Here is a 22006-nt window from a genome sequence, read left to right on the forward strand (position 1 = left end):
GTAGGGGAAGGACATATCTAGGAAATGAGAATTTCTGTTGCCACAAGAAGGAAGAAAGAAATGGCTACAGATGCAGGTCAATCTCTGTGTGTATGCAGAAGACTGAGGAAGCTCCCATCTGATTGATGCTCCCCCAACCCCCCATTTCTCCTTCACTGTATTCTCCTTCTTCATTTCTGTGAGTGAGAGTCAGATTTCTGTTAGGAATGGACAAGGAAATGATGAAGTAGGTGTTTGAGGAAAGCAAATGAGTTCAGACAGGAAACATGGAAGGGTTCCTATTAGCAAAAGAGGGAGTTTTTGAGGTTGGAGATCATGTATTTTATTATAGTGGCACCATTCTGCCCATTTCTGTGATATTTGTTCAGCAACCTGGTTGTAGGCACAGAGAAGATGGTTTTCCAGGGTTAGTTTTGCTGGACACCTAGGACGAAAGAGTGACATCAGAGAAATAAGTATAAGGGCCAGAGATTGGTTGAAGTATTGGATTTCTGGTTTGAAAAGGATACAACAGCAGTAAAGAGCTAATAATTTGGTTAAAAAAAATGTCCTTTAGAGCTTGGGATGGAATCTTTCTCACTCATTTCCTGCTTACTTTATTGATTCAGAGTTCATATGGATATTTTAAGTACCTCATCAGAAAACTTCAGTGTGAAATTGAAAGTATAGTTTCTCAGTCGTGTCTGACTCTGCAACCCCATGGACTGTAGCCCACCAGGTTCCTCTGTCCATGGATTCTCCGGGCAAGAATACTGGAGTGGGTGGCCATTCTCTTCTCAAGGAGATCTTCTTGACCCAGGGATTGAACCCAGGTCTCCCGCAGGCAGTTTCTTTACCATCTGAGCCACCAGGGAAGCTTCAGGGTTCTCAGTAAATAGCTTTTATTAAAATTTCATGAGGCTATTTGCTGAGCCACAAGGGAAGCCCATTTTTTTGGGGGGGGGTGGTGTATGCTGCTGCTGCTGCTAAGTCGCTTCAGTCATGTCTGACTGTGCGACCCCATAGACGGCAGCCCACCAGGCTCCCCCATCCCTGGGATTCTCCAGGCAAGAATACTGGAGTGGGTTGCCATTTCCTTCTCCAATGCATGAAAGTAAAAAGCAAAAGTGAAGTCACTCAGTCGTGTCCTACTCTTAGCGACCCCATGGACCGCAGCCCACCAGGCTCCTCCATCCATGGATTTTCCAGGCAAGAGTACTGGAGTGGGGTGCCATCGCCTTCTCTGGTTGGGGGTCGGGGCGGTTATGGGAGAGCTTAATTCTAAACCTTCAATTCAGTACAGGGGTTTCAAGGTTTGTGTCTTTGTTAGTCACAAAAATTTAACTCCATTCAGATTTCTGAATTCTTGAATCATTGATATCATAATGTAAATGAAAATTATAACCAACTAAATTCCATCGAAGCAAGAAAAAAGAGCAGTATGAACTTTGGCTGGCAGACTAGTCTCTTCTGTTCTGTTGTTCAGTCTCTTATGAATGTTCACTGGTAGATGAAAATTGCAGGGGATGATAGAAAATGATGCATCTGTTTTGAAATAACATATCTAATCTTCTGCTCCAGAAGATGTTCACAATGTTTGACAGCAAACTCTAATACATATTCATAACCAATGCACTTTGTAACCACGGGAAATCGAGGCAAGTGCAATGGAATGAAGTGTGAGGAAGCAGCATGCTAATTTTAAATTTAATTAGAGAGATGGGGAGAAGGATGCATTGGGATAGTATGTCCTCATTCAGCTGTCATTGAACCTTACCCAAAACTCATGCCACAAATTTGACAGAAAAAAATAATAATTTTGGTGAAGTGATTGATAAAACTAGCAGTTCTGGGGAAAACAAGATTCTGAGATCCTACTAGAAACTATTTTTTAAAATTTATTTTAAATTGGATAATTGTTTTACAATAGTGTGTTGGCTTCTGCCATACAAAAACGTGAATCAGCCATAAATATACTATTTTTTTTTTAATGTAGAGAAAAAGAAGCACTGCAGCATTCTAATCATTTTAAGACAAACAATTTTTTTTTTCAGAGGAAAGAAAGATTTCTGGTCCATGAAAGATTTCAGTTCATGGAATGTCTTTGACATGTTTAAATCTTAAATTCAGTTTGAAATTAGGAAAAGCATTAATTACTGTGATTCTTGTGATGTTATTACTTTGGGTAACCCAGAACCACATGTCATTCAGTGTGATCAATATGTTTGGGATCCTCACTGCAGTATAAGGATTCGAAGAGCAGAGACCTCTGCTGTCTTATTCAGAGCTGGTTTGGCATGGATCAGACATTTTACAAATACTTGTTCAATGAATGAATAAATAAATCTACCTCATGCTGCCTTGTATGGGCTACATGTTCAATATATGTTAATAAATAGGTCAATGGTAGATGGATGGAAATATTTCTCTAAGTGACTTAAAACTCACCATTTGATATTAATTTTCAGAATCGAAGGAAAATGCTTAACAATGGGTAAGGGCAATGAGTGTGACATATTAACCCACTCTCAGTTTTGAAAAATACTCCAGATTTCTGACCAGATTGGATTGTGCTCTGTCCATAGTTTTAAAACTGTGCTCTCTCCATAGTTTTAAAGCAGAACTTGTATTTTTGTCTTAGGCAAGTCCCTGTTTACAGAATAGGAAAAAAGAAGAAAAATTATCTTTCTTTTACTCATTATAAAATATTGCTATAGGAAAAAGTTAAAGAAAAAACAAACATAAACAGCATTTCTAAGAGTTGGTGTATTGTCAAAGAATTAAGTGTCTGGTTTGGGAATATTTCGCTCTGTGTTGCCAGCAAGTATGTCAACGCTCAGGCTTACTAGAACTATTTTTTAGAAACTAATCAGTGGCTCTTAAAAAAGAATAAGAATACCCCAGCTTGGTGAGGGTCTTGCTTGTAAGCAATATCATACTTTGTTAATGAAAATATAAATTTTTTTGGTCTTTTGCAGGACGATTTGGCAAAATATACCAAAAGCTTTAAGAATGTGCAAAGTCTTTGATGCAGCACTTCTAAGGAATTTCCCTCAGGAAATAATTTGATAACTAAGCAAGGATGTATCTGCAGGAATGCTTGTTGCAGGGTTGTTTACTTGGAATGGGAAAGCACTGGAACAATTGAAGTTTTTAATAATGGGGAGTATAATTGTATTTCTTCTCCACAGAAGATTGTGTGGCCATTAAAATGATGTTAAAGACAAATATATATTACACAAGGTGTAGCTAGAAGGTATGATATAAAATGGAAAAAGCACACAAGGTATACATTAATAAATCATGACACCATTTCGTAAATAATGCATAAGTATTTCTATTTCTGCCTAGGAAAAAAGTCTAGTAGGCTGATGGCATTATGGAGGATTTTAAATTTTGGCTTGTCTATATTTTGTCTTTTCTATAGTAAACATGAATTATTTCATGCAAAAAGTAAATAATTTTAAAAATGGGTTGGCACACTCATATGTTCTAATTGAAAGTACATGATCTCTTCTTGATGAAAAGAAAGGGCTGTCAAGTATTTTAAAAAGCTGTATTTTCAGAAGTTTGAACTTAGGTTTAGTGCTCAGTTTTTATATAAGTTACAGTGAAATCCAAATCTTGACAAAGCTGAAACGCTGAAGAGAATTTTATAGAGTTCATGCTTTTTAATTTTTTTTTTTTTAATTTTAAAGCTCACAAGGACTGACTGTAGCTGTAGAAGATGCTTTCCAGGCAAAAGAAAATGATTTTTAGAATATTCTTTGAAAGGGATTCAGGAAGACAGGAAGACTTTTAAAGGTCTAAAGTTGTGCTTGCTGAGATAATCAATCAGACATTCTGAGTATATTAGCTTCCTTGCAGGAACAGTTGGAGGCCTTCTCTGGTTATTTTCTTAGTCATTACATAGACATAGCAAAATAAATTTATTGACATTACCTTAGCGAGGGCTGAATAAGAATATGTTTTTTAATGATCATTCACTCTTTGCTTTTATTAGAAGAGGAGTTCTAATAGATGCAGGGGTTCTGATTTTTACTCAAAAAGATCGACATGGTCATGACTAACAGGAGTGAAAGGGTGTACTTTAAACACTATGTGGTAGGTTTTATTTGGAAATCCTACATTCAAGTTAGAACAAGCTGTCTATGGGAAGACAGTTTTGTTAAAGCCATACTAATTACATTTTTAATTGAAAAGAGAATTATTTTGTACTCTGTTTTATAATGAAATCTAATTTCCTAAATTCTTAATATTTTGCTAGCTATACTAACTATATGCTTGTGAATTTAACTTGATGTGGATGTCTTCAACAATAATAAACATTGCTTGAATAAAATCATTTAATGCAAAAAGTGTTAATTACTGAGTCATGTCCAACTCTTTGTGATCCCATGGACTGTAACTCACCAGGCTCCTCTGTTCATGGGATTCTCCAGTCAAGAATACTGGAGTGGGTTGCCATTTGCTTCTCCAGTTTAAAGATGGCCTTGCTGCTGCTGCTGCTAAGTCGCTTCAGTCGTGTCCGACTCTGTGCGACCCCATAGACGGCAGCCCACCAGGCTCCCCCATCCCTGGATTCTCCAGGCAAGAACACTGGAGTGGGTTGCCATTTCCTTCTCCAATGCATGAAAGTGAAAAGTGAAAGTGAAGTCGCTCAGTCGTGTCTGACCCTCAGCGATCCCATGGACTGCAGCCTTCCAGGCTCCTCCATCCATGGGATTTTCCAGGCAAGAGTACTGGAGTGGGGTGCCATTGCCTTCTCCAAAAGATGGCCTTATATACATATTATTTTACTGAAGCCTTATAAAAACCCTGGGAAGATTATGACTAACCTATAGTCACACAAATATGTTGTAAATTCAGGCATAAAACTCAGATGTTAACTAAATTAGGACTAATTTAAGTACATGCCAAGCCATGCTAAGTTGCTTCAGTTGTGTCTGACTCTTTGTGACCCTATGGACTGTGGCCCGCTAGGCTCCTCTGTCCATGGGATTCTCCAGGCAAAAATACTGGAGAGGGTTGCTGTGCCCTCCTCCAAGGGATCTTCCCCATCCAGGAATTGAACTCATGTCTCCTGTGACTCCTGCATAGTAGGCGGGTTCTTTACTGCTGAGCTACCAGGGAAGTCCAATTTAAATACATATCTATATGTATATAAATGTTAATATATATATGCATACCTACATATAAACATATAAAAATATATCCAAAGATGACTCAAAGATAAATTATTTTGCCTCTTAGCGCTGAACCTAATACAGATTGAGAGTTTGTAACAACTAAATCATGGTATGTGCAAACTCATTTTTAAAATAAAGGATTTTCTTCCTTCTTTCCATGAAATTATCTATTGCCAAGAAGATAGGAACAGCAGGCTCACCTGAAATTCATAGAGTGACACTATAAATAGCTCAAGACAAGATAGAGGCTGCAATCACGGTCATGAAAAGTCAGTGTTATATATGTGAAATACTCTTGGTTTCTGAGAAGAGGTAAACTTCACTTTCAGTGGACTCACTGAGGACAGTTTTATATTTGTGCTTCTGAGGAACAGGAGCTGAAACAGTGTGCATTTGCTGTTTCATATTAAGGCAAAAACTAGCATCTGCTCCTGTGACCACAGTGGTCATAGAAACAGAGAGCTTCAGGTAACGCTGTGAGTGGACATATTCTTCAGACCCACTAAGATCATTTTTAAGACCATCTAGCTAGTAATTAACCACCCCTGATAGATAAGATCAATTTACTAAAATTAGTAATTATGCATACCTCCCAAGCCTTACACACACACACACACATAATCAACAAATGAGTTTAGCTAAATTCTCAGGGAATAGTCATTGCTGGCATGATGACTCAATTTATAGCTCTTTTTCTTTTTTAAGATTTTTGATGTGGACTATTTTTAAAGTCTTTATTGAACTTGTCACAATATTGCTTCTGTTTTATGTTTTGGTTTTTTTGGCTGCAAGGCATGTGGGATCTTAGCTCCCAGGTCAGGGATCAAAGCCATACCACCTGCATTAGAAGGTGAAATCTTAATGACTGGATCACCCAAAAGTCCCAATTTATAGTTCCTTTTTTCTTTAAACTCTTTAGCAGTCAATCAATAATAAATAAGGGCTCCCTTGGTGCTTAGACGGTAAAGAATCTGCCTGTAATACAGGAGACCTGGGTTCGATCCCTGAGTTGGGAAGATACCCTAGAGAAAAGAATGGCTACCCACTACAGTACTCTTGCCTGGGAAATCCCATGGACAGAGGAGCCTGGCAGGCTACAGTCCATGGGGTCACAAAGAATCAAACACCAATAACACTTTCACTTTTTGACTTTCAATAGTAAATAAATAATGACATACAAAGGATGGGGAACACGTGTATACCCGTGGCGGGTTCATGTTGATGTATGGTAAAACCAATACAATATTGTAAAGTAATAACCTCCAATTAAAATAAATAAATTTATATTAAAAAAAAGAAATGTGTTGAACTCACATTAAATGACCCCATGTGGTATACATACATTAAATTATCAACTAATCCTGATAACAGCTCTGTTATCAGGGCTGCTCCTGCTGTCGCTTCAATTGTGTCCAACTCTGCGACCCCATAGATGGCAGCCCACCAGGCTCCCCCGTCCCTGGAATTCTCCAGGCAAGAACACTAGAGTGGTTTGCCATTTCCTTCTCCAATGCATGAAAGTGAAAAGTGAAAGTGAAGTCGCTCAGTAAGCGTCTGACTCTTAGCGACCCCATGGACTGCAGCCTACCAAGCTCCTCTGTCCATGGGATTTTCCAGGCAAGAGTACTGGAGTGGGGTGCCATTGCCTTCTCCAGATAACAGCTCTAAGCATTAGTTATTAGCTCTACTTAGAGGTGCAAGCTGAATCTTCAAGCTCCTATTATGCAACCACACAATCTCCCTACTACAACTTGTGATACAAATAATACAATGGAATGAGTGAATGAATTCTAATCTTAGAGCATAAGTGGAGGCCACTGATAAAATGAGAATTAATTGTTCAGTAAAAGTTAATGCATTTATGATTCTGAGCTTGAATCAAAGTTCATATATTTAATTGTACATTGAATTTATTAAAACTGGCATAGGATAGAATTAATAAGCACAAATCTCACACTGATCAAGGCATAATGCTTCTTGAACAAGTTAGGATTTCTTAATAAACAGCTTCCTAAATTATAACCAAATGTATGGCAAAACCATGGTTTTAGTTTCAGACTAAAGCAAATAAAGCTAGTGAGTGAACAATCAGTAATAGAATTGTCAAGGATATGGTACAATTGCACATATCTGTCAATTTCATAAATTGGAAGTATTTCTTAAATCTTCCATATTGGCACTATCAATGTACATAAAATTATGAAGTTGATTGTATATATTACTTTGGGGAAGAAAATTTATTTTTGTCCTTATTTATGTTCTATTTGCAAGTCCATATTCTAGAATGTAAAAGAGAAATTGCCATGGTATTTGTCAGTCAAAACAGTTTATTGATTGTAGAAATAAAAATAAATTACAAACTCACAGGAAGAGAATATTTTGATTCAGCTTTAAAGTATTTTTTTGTTAAATGGATTAATAACATTAATAAATGGATTAATAACAACATACATTTGAGGCATGGATTGATGTCATTATGTAATAGCTCAAAGGGTCTACATCTACTTAGCTTTCAGAAACAGTTTGCAGTTTGGCTCAAATGGAGTATTTTTAGGATGAAATTTCTTTCCACATTGTTAATATCTGGGTCACTGAAAAATTTCCACCTCTTTGAACTTTTAGATTAAAAATAATTTAACAAAGACAAGAATGATGGACTTCTGAGTAGTTCAAATTTGCATTTTCCATTTAGGTCTGTGATCCATTTTGAGTTAATGTTTGTGAAGGGAATAAGGTCTGTGTCTAGTTCACTTTTTTGCTATATGAATGTCCAATTACTCCAGCACTGTTGAAGATGTTATCTTTTCTCAAATGTATTGCTTTTGGTTCTTTATCAAAGATCAGTTGACCATATTTGCTGCTGCTGCTGCTAAGTTGCTTCAGTCATGTCCGACTCTGTGTGACCCCATAGGTGGCAGCCCACCAGGCTCCCCCATCCCTGGGCTTCTCCAGGCAAGAACACTGGAGTGGGTTGCCATTTCCTTCTTCAATGCATGAAAGTGAAAAGTGAAAGTGAAGTCACTCAGTCGTGTCCAACTCTTAGTGACCCCATGTTTACATGGGTCTATTTTTGAGCTCTCTACTCTGTTTCATTGATCTAGTTTATATTCTTATGCCAATATCACAAATGTCTGGGTTACTGTCATTCTTTAATAAGTCTTGAAGTTGGGTAGAGTCCGTCCTCTAACTTTGTTCTTATCCTTCAGTATTATGTTGTCTCAGCATTTAGCCTCTCCATGTTGACTTGGAGTCAGTTTGTCAGTATTAATAAAATGACTTATTGAGATTTTTATTGGAATTGCATGAAAGCTATAGGTTGTCTTGGGAAGAATTGAGGTCTTAGCAAAAGTGAGTTTTCCTATCTATTAACATGGAATATTTCTCCAATTATTTGTTCCTTGATTGTGCTGATAGGAGTTTTGTAGTTTTCCTCATATAGATCTTACACACATTTTGTTAGATTTACATGTATTTCATTTTTGAGGATGCTAATGTAAAATGGTATTGTGGTTTTAGTTTCAAATTCTTCTTGTTCATTACTGGTGTACAGGAAAGCAATAGGCTTTTGAATGTTAATCTTGTATCCTACAGTCTTGCTGTAATCACTTATTATGATGGTTCCAAGGGTTTTTCAATTGGTTCTTTCAGGTATTTTACATACATAATCATATCTTCTATAAACAAAGACAGTTTACCTTTCTTTCCAATCTTTATACTTTTACTTGCTTTTCTTGTCTTATTGCATTAACTAGAGCTTCCAATATGATGTTGAAAAGCCATGGTGGGAAGACATCCTTGCCTTGTACCTGATATTAGTTGAAATGCCACAAGGTTCTCACTGTTAAATATGATGTTTTTGGTTAAGCTGTATGTTTGTGGTAGATACTCTCTTTCAAGGTGAGGAATTTTCTTTCTATTGTTAGTTTACTGAGAGTTTTTTTTGTAATTATAAATTGGTGTTGAATTTTGCCAAATGTTTTTTCTTCATCTATTGATGTGCCATTTAACATTCATAATCATTTTCCTGAGACTGGCATCTTGCTATATCTACTTTGCTGTATCTACTGGCATATCTACTTTACAGATGAGAAAATTAAGCCTCAACAATGAAGTAACTTTCTAGTAGTTCCCACATATCTGGTGAAACCAGGATTAAACCTACAATTGTTTGACCTCCTCTACAACATGCTGCCTCCCAGAGATTACTGTCAAATCTGACTCTTTGGCTCTGAGACAGTAGGAAAACAGATTCTCTGACTGTGAAGCTCACCAAACTAAACAGCCTATCAGTATTAAACTACATAGTTATTTGGAATACAGATGGTTCTCATCAGTGTCAGATTTTGTATTTGAGAATTTGCCTACTTGCTAAAATTTATTTGGGTCCCCAAAATCAAACCTCAAGTCACCTTCATGATCATTCACAGACATGTCAGTCAGTCAGTCAGTCAGTCAGTTCAGTCACTCAGTCATATCCAACTCTTTGTGACCCCATGGACCACAGCACACCAGGCCTCCCTGTCCATCACCAACTCCTGGAGTCTATGCAAACTCATGTCCATTGAGTCAGTGATGCCACCCAACCATCTCATCCTCTGTCGTCCCCTTCTCCTCCTGCCTTCAATCTTTCCGAGAATCAGGGTCTTTTCAAATAAGTCAGCTCTTCACATCAGGTGGCCAAAATATTGGAGTTTCAGCTTCAACATCAGTCTTTCCAATGAACACCCAGGACTGATATCCTTTAGGATGGACTGGTTGGATCTCCTTGCAGTCCAAGGGACTCTCAAGAGTCTTCTCCAACACCACAGTTCCAAAGCATCAATTCTTCAGTGCTCAGCTCTCTTTAGAGTCCAACTCTTAGATCCATACGTGACTACTGGAAAAAGCATAGCATTGACCAGACAGACCTTTGTTGGCAAAGTAATGTCTCTGCTTTTGAATATGCTATCTAGGTTGGTCATAACTCTCCTTCCAAGGAGTAAGCGTCTTTTAATTTCATGGCTGCAGTTACCATCTTCAGTGATTTTGGAGCCCAGAAAAATAAAATCTCACACTATTTCCACTGTTCCCCCATCTATTTGCCATGAAGTGATGGGACCAGATGCCATGATCTTAGTTTTTCTGAATGTTGAGCTTTAAGCCAACTTTTTCACTTTCCTCTTTCACTTTAATCAAGAGGCTCTTTAGTTCTTCTTCACTTTCTGCCATAAGGGTGGTGTCATCTGCATATCTGAGGTGATTGATATTTCTCCCAGCAATCTTGATTCCAGTTTTTGCTTCTTCCATCCCAGTGTTTCTCATGATGTACTCTGCATATAAGTTAAATAAGCAGGGTGACAATATACACCCTTGATGTACTCCTTTCCCTATTTGGAACCAATCTGTTATTCCATGTCTAGTTCTAACTGTTGCTTCTTGCCCTGCATACAGATTTCTCAGGAGCAGGTCAGGTGGTCTGATATTCCCATCTCTTTAAGAATTTTCCAGTTTATTGTGATCCACACAGTCAAAGGCTTTGGCATAGTCAATAAAGCAGAAGTAGATGTTTTTCTGGAACTCTCTTGCTCTTTCAGTGGTCCAGCAGATATTGGCAATTTGATCTCTGGTTCCTCTGCCTTTTCTAAAACCAACTTGAACAACTGGAAGTTCACGGTTCACGTACTGTTGAAGCCTGGCTTGGAGAATTTTGAGCATTACTTTGCTAGCATGTGAGATGAGTGAAATTATGCAGTAATTTGAGCATTCTTTGGCATTGCCTTTCTTTGGGACTGGAATGAAAACTGACCTTTTCCAGTCCTGTGGCCACTGCTGAGTTTTCCAAATTTGCTGGCATATTGAGTGCAGCACTTTCACAGCATCATCTTTTAGGATTTGAAATTGCTCAACTGGAATTCCATAACCTCCACTAGCTTTGTTTGTAGTGATGTTTCCTAAGGCCCACTTGAGTTCACATTCCACGATGTCTGGCTCTAGGTCAGTGATCACACCATTGTGATTATCTAGGTCGTGAAGATATTTTTGTATAGTTCTTCTGTGTATTCTTGCCACCTCTTCTTAATATCTTCTGCTTCTGTTAGGTCCATACCATTTCTCTCCTTTATTGAGTCCATCTTTGCATGAAATGTTCCTTTGGTATCTCTTAATTTTCTTGAAGAGATCTCTAGTCTTTCCAACTCTATTTTTTTCTTCTATTTCTTTGCACTGACCATTGAGGAAGGCTTTATTATCTCTCCTTGCTATTCTTTGGAACTCTGCTTTCACAGCCATGTACAGAATGTCAAAAAGTTGGTCTTCCAGTGTGTCTATTTCATGCTGAGATCAAACTTGATGACACTCTGCCTTTTTTTATTTTTTAATTTATTTACTTTAATTGAAGAGTAATTGCTTTACAATGTTGTGTTGGTTTCCTCCATACATCTACATGAATCAGCCATAGTTATACATATGTCTCCTCCCTCTTGATCTTCCCTCCCATCTCCTACCCCATCCCACCCGTCTAGGTTGTCATAGAGAACCAGGTTGAGCTCCCCGTATTATACAGCAACTTCCCATTAGCTATCTATTTTACGTACACACTTTGCCTTCTTATTCCAGTTCTTGCACTATAAACAGGTATTCTATTTGTGCTCCACTTAGTGTAAAGTTTTTGCATTTTGAGCTGTTTTTCTTGATGATTTTCACTTTTTAAAATGGCTCCCCAAGTGTAGTATAAAGTTCTGTCTAAGTGCAAGAAGGCTATGCTGTGCCTTTTGGAGAAAATACATGTGTTAGATGAGCTCCGTTCAGTCATAAGTTATAGTGCTGTGGGCCATGAATTCAATGTTAATGAATTAACAATATGTATTAAAATGTCTTTCAATGGAAACAGACATAAAACAAAATTATGATTTGACCAGTTGATGAAAATATTGTGACCAGAGGCTCACAGAAACCTAACCGTGTCTTTCCATAAAAGCCATCATTCAATATCTGCTAATTTTGTGTTTGTAGAACATAACCATTATAGTACATAACTATCATGAATAACCAAAATCAACTTATAAGGTTTCACTGGTTTTGTAATTGTGTGTTCATAGAGGTGACTTCTTGCTCTTGGATTAAAGTGTTACCGTGATACCATTTTACTGGCAATGCTAAACTCTCCTCAGGTATTCATCTATTTTCTCTAAACCACTATATTCATTTCCTATTGATGCTATAACAAATTACCACAAACTTAGTAGCATAAAACTCATAACTATATTATTTTACAGTTCTACAGCTCAGAATTCCAAAATGGGTTTTCCAGAGCTAATATAAAGGTATGGTCAAGATGGTTTTCCTTCTGGAGACCCTCTGTTTCCTTGCCTTGCCCAGCTTTTAGAGGTCACCTGCATGCTTGGTTCACAGTTCTGTGTCACTCTGACCTCTGCATCCACCATCATATCAAATCTCAAATCTCTGGCTTTCCTGCTTCCCTCTGTCAATTGCAAGGACATCTGTGATTGAGGATGTCAACTTGCAGATCTGTCAATTATTTGCTCCGCAGCCCAAATTCACTTCAGTATAATACCATTGTAAGGTAGAAGGTATTTTTTGCATCTTGGAAGAATTGCTGATGAGATTCACCTTTGAGGGTAGCACAATGGTCTCTTTCACTGATGTCTAATTTTTGTTCTTGTTTCTAGCCCTCAGAGCCCAGTCAAACCATTTGTATGTCCAGAGAAGAGTTTGTGCAGAGGATGACAGAGATTGTTGGTTGCGGTACAAAGGAAGAATATGGAGAGCTCTTTGATAAAGTGGATGTGACCCAAGAGGGCTTCATTAATTGGGACAAGCTGACTTCATTTCTGCTGTTAACACTTTATGAGAAAGATGAACAAGCAAAGGCAACTGTGGTTCCCCAGTGGAGAGACCTTGAATTTCTCCCAGTGAAACACAAGGATACCATCCAAAGAGTAATTTTCTTAAAAAGTTCAAGTCGTTATCTGACCATCAGTAAGGAAGGTTCAGTAGGAATCTGGGGAGAGAATTTAAAGCTGCAAGAAACACTTCCCATCACTTCAGATGCCACCAAGCTAAAGCACCTGTGGGTGACAAGTATGGTTTCTCTGGAAAATGTAAACAAGGTACCGAGGCTGTATACATAAATGTATTGCTTGTTAAAGGGGGGAAATGATGGGACAGGACTCCTGATAAATAGCAAGTGTAACACTAGCAGTGATAGAGAACTGCATTATTCTTCCATACCTTTAATCTGACCTGGAGGGAACACAAGTCAAGCTAAGTGAATATTTCCATTTCCCAAACTTTTGTTGTGTGCCTTTAAATGACAAAACCGGTGGCGACTCAGGTTCTTGGCTCTGTCCCACAGGAGGCCAGTGTACATTACTAGCTGATGAGACCTTTATACCCCTGTAGGTTTTAGCAGTTGGAAAGTATACATGCAGAGTTGAGAGGCTGTATAAGTGCAAGGCACAGATCAGAAAATTTCAGGAAACCGCTGATCTGATTTTGACTGCTGGATTAGTCAGTTTCTTAATTTTGATGGGTAGGGCCCATTCAGTCCAGATACCCTCATGTAACCATACCTATAAGGAAGATAACATACTGAAAGGAAAGTCAGTTTCTGAGGGAATAATGCAGCTTAAAGAACCCATACTCTTATTATATTACATTAAACAGATGGTAAATTTTACTATGAAAAAATTAAAGTGCACACACAAGCAGAGATAATCCCATTAAGAGCCAGTATTCATCCTTAGCCATTTCCAATTCACAGCCCTCCTGTTTCTTCTACATCTCCCCTTTATACTGAAATCCAAAATTCCAATCATTTAATCTGTAAATACTTCAGTATTTCTGAAAAATGTCTCTTTAGCACAACCATAATACCATATCACATTTTATACCAATAACAATAACTCCTTAATATAATGAAATATCCAGTCATGAACATATTTCATTGTCTTAAGATTTTTTAATAGTTTGTCATTTGTTTTGATCGTATGTTTGACTCAAGATATGAATAAGTTCCAAACATTATGAATGGTTGATATGCCTTTTTTGATTCACACATTTTCCTCCATCTCATTTCTATTTTGTATTTTGTTGTTGTTGCTATTGCTATTGTTCAAGAAGCTAGGTGTTTGTCCTTTGGAGTTTCTCACAGTCTGAATTTCTCAGACTGTTTGCATGGGGTTGTTTAACATGGCCACTTGCTCTCCGTGTTTCCAGTAAATTGGTCCTCAAGTCGAAGGCCTTGATCGTTTGTATATTTTAGAAGAGGTGTTCTTCAGTCACAGGGCACAGAATGCCTGGTTCCTTCTCTTCTTGGGATGTTAACATATATTATGGATTATTCTTAGATACATCAATTTATCAGGAGTTGCAAGATGGTGATATTCTAATTTCATCATTTCCTTTTTCTTTATAAGCTGGAATACCTCTATAAAATAAAGAAACTCCCTGTCATTAGCTACTGTGTAATACAAATTGTTAACAAAGGCAGAATAAATGCCCAGGTCTTTCCTTTTATTTACCAGTATTCAAAATAATTAGCTAGTTTTCTAATGAGATGAAAAATGAGTGATATATCATTATTGTTATCAATATCATTATAAACTCATGGATTTAAACAAACTTGATATATCTCAATCCACTGAGTTATTATCCTGTCCCCTAAATTATACCATCTTTGGACAATGGAACTAATACAAGTTAGCTGGAGTCTTTTCTGATATAACCCTATCTGTCTTTCAAAGCTTCCTCATTTCCTGGTTAGACTAGACGTTCCAGGATCATCTTGTATATTTATTAGAGCAGACCCAGGACCAGCCATTTGAATGGCTCCAAGAGCCAGATTCTTTCAAGTGGGGAATAGTATGTTCTACTGCCAAGAATCATCAAAAAATAATCATCATGAACATTAGCTTTCTATGTACACATGCCTTGCTCTGTTAATCATCTCCAGATCACCTTGTTGTTCAGTCACAAAGTGGTTTCCGACTCTGTGACCCCATGGACTGCAGCTTGTCAGGTTTCCCTGTTCTTCACTATCTCCTGGAGTTTGTTCAAATGAATTTTCATTGATTCCATGATGCCGTCCAATCATCTCATTCTCTGTCACCCCCTTCTCTCTTGTCCTCAGTCTTTCCCAGCATCAGGGTCTTTTCCAATGAGTACTCTTGGCATCAGGTGGCCAAAGTGTTGGAGCTTCAGCTTCAGTCCTTCTGATGAATAATCACTTTCGAGGGGATTTATTTCCACTTTAAGAAAGAGAGACTGGGCAAGGAAAGGTTGTGATACGTGCCCCATGTCACACAGGATGCAATCAGCGTTGCAAGATTTGTAAACTAAGGTGGCTTGATTTCAGAACCTGTGCTTCAGAATCTTTGCTGTGTCCCTAGTGGCAGTTGACATCATATCCAGTTCTTTCTTGCTAAGGATCTGATGTTAATGTTTAGCTGGCGTGGATTAAAAATGTTTCTAGTTTATCCTTTTTTTTGGTATGTGTGTGTAGCATTCTGTGCATGCGTCTGTACTAAGTTGCTTCAGTCATGTCCTACTTTTTTGCAATCCTATGGACTGTAGCCTGCCAGGCTCCTCTGTCCCTGGGATTCTCCAGGCAAGAATACTGGTGTGAGTTGCTGTGACCTCCTCCAGGGAATCTTCCCAACCCAGGGATTGAACCCACATCTCTTACATCTCCTGCATTGCCTGGGTTCTTTACCACTAGCACCACCTGGGAAGCCCTTGTAACATTCTGTATTATCATGTAATGTTTGTGTTGGTATTGGGTAATGACTATGTTGCACTGTTTCTGCTTTCCAGGACTGATCATTAAATCTTAGCCTTTCCTTTGTTCTTACACAGCGTTAACGTTTATATTTTTTTCTTCTTTTTAAAACAGCTTTGTTTAGGTGTGATTATACAAAATCCACTGCATGTATTAAATGTATCCAAGTTGACAGATTTTAATATATGTACATAGCTGTGAAAAATCAATAGTATGATGAAGATAATGAATGAGTTTTTTCACCCTCAGATTTTCCTCGAGTAGTTTTGTAATCCTTCATCCAGCCCCTCCCTTCCTTACTTGTCAAGTAACCACTGGTATGCTTTCTGTCACTATAGACTAGTTTGCATTTTCTCATCTGTTATGTAATTGACATTATACAGTGTATACACTTTTCTTTTTTGGTCTGGCTTCTTTAACATAATTAGCATAATTATTTTGAGATTCATCTATGCTGTTGGATATATGAGAAATTTATCTTTTATGGTTGTGTAATATTCCATTTTTGATATAACATATCCTCACCAATACTTGGTATGATCAAGTTTTTTCCTTTCTCTTAATATTAGCCCTGTTAGTAGGTTTGTCGGAGAAGGCAATGACACCCCACTCCAGTACTCTTGCCTGGAAAAGCCCATAGACAGAGGAGCCTGGTAGGCTGCAGTCCATGGGGTCGCGAAGAGTCGGACACGACTGAACGACTTCACTTTCACTTTTCACTTTCATGCATTGGAGAAGGAAATGGCAACCCACTCCAGTATTCTTGCCTGGAGACTCCCAGGGACGGGGGAGCCTGGTGGGCTGCCATCTATGGGGTCGCACAGAGTCGGACACGACTAAAGCGACTTAGCAGTAGGTTTGTATTTTGTCTTATTGAGGTTTGATTTCACTTTTCCCTAATGAGTAATAATGTTGAGCATGTTTTCATGTGCTCGTTTCCTACCTATATATCCTTTTCAGTGAAGTGTTTGTTCAAATTCTTTGACCATTTTTATTGGGTTTATTTTGTTATTATTGAGTTTTGAGAATTCTGTACATATTCTATGTATTTTCAATTATGTGATAGATAATTTACAAATATTGTATCCCAGTTTGTCCTTTTTCTTTTCATTCTGTTAACATCCTCTTTGATAATTTCATTTTCAGATTGTCCATTGCTAATTAATATAAATAGATTTATAAACTTGATCTTATACCCTGCAACTTTGCTGAATTCATTTATTAGTTTTAATTGGTTTTGCTGTTGTTTATTTTTCATGCCTAATTTCCCTGGATAGAAACTCTAGCACAGCGTTGAATAGAAGTGGTGAGAGTGAACATCCTTGTTTTATTTCTGATCTTAGGGAGAATACATTGTTGTTCACCATCAAGTATAATATCAGCTGTAGATTTTTTCCTTCTTGTACAATCTCTTTATCAAATTTCTTTCTATTCCTGATTTGTTGAATATTTTTATCATGAAAATGCATTGGGCTTTGTAAAATGCTTTTTTGCAGATATTGAGTTGATAATATAGCCGTTCTCCTTTATTCTTTTAATATGGTGTATTACATTAGTTGATATTTGTATGTTAAACTAATCTGGCATTCCTGGTGTTGGGAATAACATATATATCAGAAGTATCTCAGATGAACTGAGTAACTCACCAAAATGTCCAAAGCCCTCACCTTAAATACCATCTTTGTTGTTGATGTTGTTTGGTTGCTAAGTCATGTCTGACTCTTTGCAACCCCATGGATTGCAGCATGTCAGACCTCCCTGTCCTTCACTATCTCCCAGAGTTTGCTCAAACTTATTCCCATTGAGTCGGTGATACCATCCAACCCTCTCATCCTCTGTCAGCCCCTTCTCCTCCTTCAGTCTTTCTGAGTATCAGTCTTTTCCTATGAGTCAACTCTTCATATCAGGTGGCCGAAGTATTGGAGCTTCAGCCTCAGTATCAGTCCTTCCAATAAATATTCAGGGTTGATTTCCTTTAGGATTGACTGATCACCTTGCAGTCCAAGGGGCTCTCAAGAGTCTTTTCCAGAAACACAGTTCAAAAGCATCAACTCTTTGGCACTCAACTCAGCCTTCTTTATGGTCCAACTCACATCTGTATAGTGGAAAAACCGTATCTTAGACCATACAGACCTCTGTTGGCAAAGTAATGTCTCTGCTTTTTAATATGCTGTCTAGGTTGTAAAAATACCATCTTTAGGAAAGACAGAAGAGGGTGTTGGAGTGGTGGTTTAGTATTTCAAAGGGGATAAAGACAATTTACATGAAGACGGAAAAGTAAATTTTTGGTGTACAAAGGTTTGCTGGGCCATACAGTGATGCTGGGACCTGGAGTAACTCTGATCTCTAGACCCTGAGTTTCTGCCACCACACACAACTAGCCTGTGGTCTTTGCAGATATCTCTGGTGACACCTCTGTTCTGGTTTTTGTTGTTGTTCAGTCGCTCAGTCATGTCCGACTCTTTGCGACCCCATGGACTGTAGCATGCCAGGCTTCCCTGTCCTTCACTGTCTCCTGAAGCTTCCTCAAATTCATGTCCATTGAGTCAGTGATGCTTTCCAACCATATCATCCTCTGTTGCCCCTTCTCTTCCTGCCCTCAATTTTTCCAACATCAAAGTCTTTTCCAGTCAGTTGGTTCTTCACATCAAGTGGCCAAAGTATTGGAGATTCACCTTCAGCATCAGTCCTTCCAAAAAAATATTCAGGATTGATTTCCTTTAGGATTGACTAGTTTGATCTCCTTGCAGTCCAAGGAACTCTCAAGAGTCTTTTCCAACACTACAGTTCAAAAGCATCAATTCTTCACTCAGCCTTCTTTAAGGTCCAACTCTCACATCCATACATGACTACTGGAAAAACCATAGCTTTGACTTACATGGACCTTCGTCAGCAAAGTAATGTCTCTGTTTTTTAATATACTATCTAGGTTTGTCATAGCTTTTATTCCAAGGAGCAAGCCTTTTTTTATTTCATGGCTTCAGTCAACATCTACAGTGATTTTGGAGCCCAAGAAAATAAAGTCTGTCAACTGTTTCCATTTTTCCCCATCCATTTTCCATGAAGTGATGGGACTGAATGATTTGCATGTCTTCTTTTCATTCCACTAAATCCATCAAAAATGTTTTCTGATTTTATTATTTGTTACTTTAGATAGCAGTGGCTTTTACAAGTAAAGAGATTTGTTTCTATGATCTACTGTCCAAAGAAGAATTTCCTTGTCAATATAAACTCCAAGGCCTGAAAGGATCACCAATTTGTATGGATTATTGGTACAACCCTCTTGATGCCAATGAGTCAATTCTTTCTTTTGGGGACATAACTGGAAAGGTAAGTGAGGGGAGGATAAGGTTGAACATTATGGATTCAATCATCAAACTATAGCTCAAAATAGAAATAGAGTGCAATGAATGTGACCTCCTAATTGAACTGCTTTATAGATGACAAGGCCACATACCATGGACATGAAAAGATGGACTAGGTCATAGTTCCTCTTCTTGCCTATGAAAACCAATCTTCACTGTGGTTTTCTTGCCTAGGTATAGACTTATTTTCTTTATTTAGGAAAAAGTATTTGCTAACTTTTTCACCATAGGATGCTTAATCTATTAGATCCCAACGTGAATCAACATATAATGCTAAATGTCTAAAGTTATGTCTCACAACTGTTTTATATTGATTATTCAGATTTTTATTCACAAAGTTTCAGGCTTCTCAGTAGCAGACTCCCTGGACATGCTTATTTCCTGTCTCAAGTGACAAAGGAATAGATGCATTAAAGAGAGCAGCACCAAACCTCAGACACTGCATACAGTGATTTCTGTTTTTCCATCATATTCTACGACTCTGAAAAATGATTTTTAATGAATGACATAGACAGAATATGTCTATGAATGCTGAAATAGTCTAATTTGAACAATTTCATTTCATAATTATGTAAGTTTTTCATCCTTACTGTATTAATGACAAATATATCATAAAAGCAAACAAATAAATGCCCTTGGTAATTGCCTTAGCAACCTTGTAGTGTCATGCCTTTCAATATAACTGCCTGTGACCTTTAAATAATATTAAATAAATGCCTATTTGTTCAATATCTACTCCTTATTAATCTTAAAAAATATAGAATCTTCTTTCAACAATTACCCTATGCTTATTTATTTTTCTTGCAATGTCCCTCTCAAGGTTCAAGTAATTGCTTTCACAACAGCCTTGATTTCCCTTTTTGAGCATCCTGCTGGTGCATGTGAAGATGAAGAAGCAACAGTGACCATTAACTGGGCAGAGCTGCGCTCTGGACATCACAAATGTTGCTATACGTTAGGGCACAAACTTCATCATGGAGACTGGGTCAGACAAGGTACTGAACCTAAACAGCGATGAAAGAAACAGTCACCTTAGCCTTCTACATTTGTATTTTTTCATGAAAATATTTCACATACAGTGTTCAAGTCTAGAAACTAATAATTGATTCCCAGGAGGTTCTGACCTGAACTCTGCTATCCCCTACATGCTAGCAGGAATTACTTCTTTCTTTCTAAAATTTATGCCTCATACAATTAATTCAGATGGACTGTGCAGTCAAGAAATCTCAAGAGAGAGGAGAAAATTATCACAGAATCCATTTAACTTCACCCCAACTCTGATCCTAACTAATTTTGTGTAGTCACATTTGGGTCTACTTAATAAAAGAACTTAACAAGAGCCCTTAAAACACTCCCTTGTTTTCTTTGTATTCTCATGAGAGGTGTATTAGTTTGACTGTCTTCAAAATGGAATCTTCTTAATTTTCTTTTCTTGTTTCTCTTTTTCTATATAATGACTGAACTGCTTTGATCTAGAGTACTTGAGTGGCAGTTCTCTGTGAGATAGGAGTATGTTATAAAACAGTATCTATGGAAGGTCAGGACTTTTTTAAAACCTAGTCAACAATGAGTTCGCTAATTTTGTATTATGCCTAATTTTTACAAATTTTGCATATGATGGTTTAAGATCCAAATGTGCAGTATCTGTTCTGATATCTGTTTTGGTCCAGACACTAAGACTATGGTATTTTTCTCACTTTAAAACTATTACATAAACAATACCCACTGAAAAGAATGGATCAGTCTCATTGTTATATTACAGGTATATTCTTAATGTACTTTGAAGAAGAGATAGTCAAAATGGACCCAACAATTGGCTGGTGTGATAGCTTTACCCTCTTTGAGTTTTAGGAGTTTGGAACTAACTCTTTAATGCATGACCCATGATAATAATATCCCACATGATGAACTATAAGTTCTGCATTTTTTTCTTTGGTACAAATCATACCATGTCTTTTGTAATTTCTGTGCTGTGTTGTGCTTAGTCACTCAGTCATGTCTGACTCTTTGTGACTCTATGGATGGTAGCCCACCAGGCTCCTCTGTCCATGGGGATTCTCCAGGCAAGAATAGTGGAGTGGGTTGCCATGCCCTCCTCCTCCAGGGAATCTTCCCAACCCAGGAATCAAATCAGGGTCTCCTGCATTGGAGACAGATTCTTAAACAGCTGAGCTACCTGGGAGGCCCTTTGTACTTTCTACCTACCCTTAATTCTCGCATGATATTAAACATGGGTAAACAAAAAATAAAATTTTTGGTCATCCACTCTGTGTGACAGGCACAAAATTCTGTGTTGTTTTCATAACATGGAAACAAGTAAGTACTAGAAGGTGAAGAGAGTACTTGAAAGTGATGGAAGGTGTTACAGCTGCTTCCAAACAAGTATTATATTTTCATATATAAACTAAAGACTTAATATTTTTTTGTGCTTTAAAACTGTCTTAGGCATTGGTGGCAATAGAAGAAAGATAAATTATAGACTTATTTCAAAAAACTTAATATACAAATAAGAATGAAAGAGTAATATAAAATAACTTATTTAAACATTGTACAGTGGTGCTGAAAATTAACTACTAAGTCATATAAACAAGATTTTGACTCTTTTGGAATTTGTAAGTAGGAAAAGACATGAGAAAAAGCTTAGGGGTCAGTGGAGGTAGTTGAAGGATGAATGAGGGGAGAGGAAGAGAGCACAG

General features: G+C 37.6%; 1 protein-coding gene across 1 annotated transcript in view; it reads left to right on the top strand.

Annotated features, from left to right (window-relative positions):
* Positions 1-22006, top strand: part of WDR49 (WD repeat domain 49) — a 185578-nt gene that overhangs the window by 20245 nt on the left and 143327 nt on the right. Inside the window, exons 2-4 of the mRNA XM_055569164.1 lie at positions 12836-13276; positions 19099-19275; positions 20131-20305. Of these exons, the coding sequence (XP_055425139.1) occupies positions 12836-13276; positions 19099-19275; positions 20131-20305 (793 nt within the window). The remainder of the gene's footprint in view (positions 1-12835; positions 13277-19098; positions 19276-20130; positions 20306-22006) is intronic.

This window comes from Bubalus kerabau, chromosome 2, assembly GCF_029407905.1.
Source record: "Bubalus kerabau isolate K-KA32 ecotype Philippines breed swamp buffalo chromosome 2, PCC_UOA_SB_1v2, whole genome shotgun sequence".
Taxonomy (NCBI): Eukaryota; Metazoa; Chordata; class Mammalia; order Artiodactyla; family Bovidae; genus Bubalus; species Bubalus kerabau.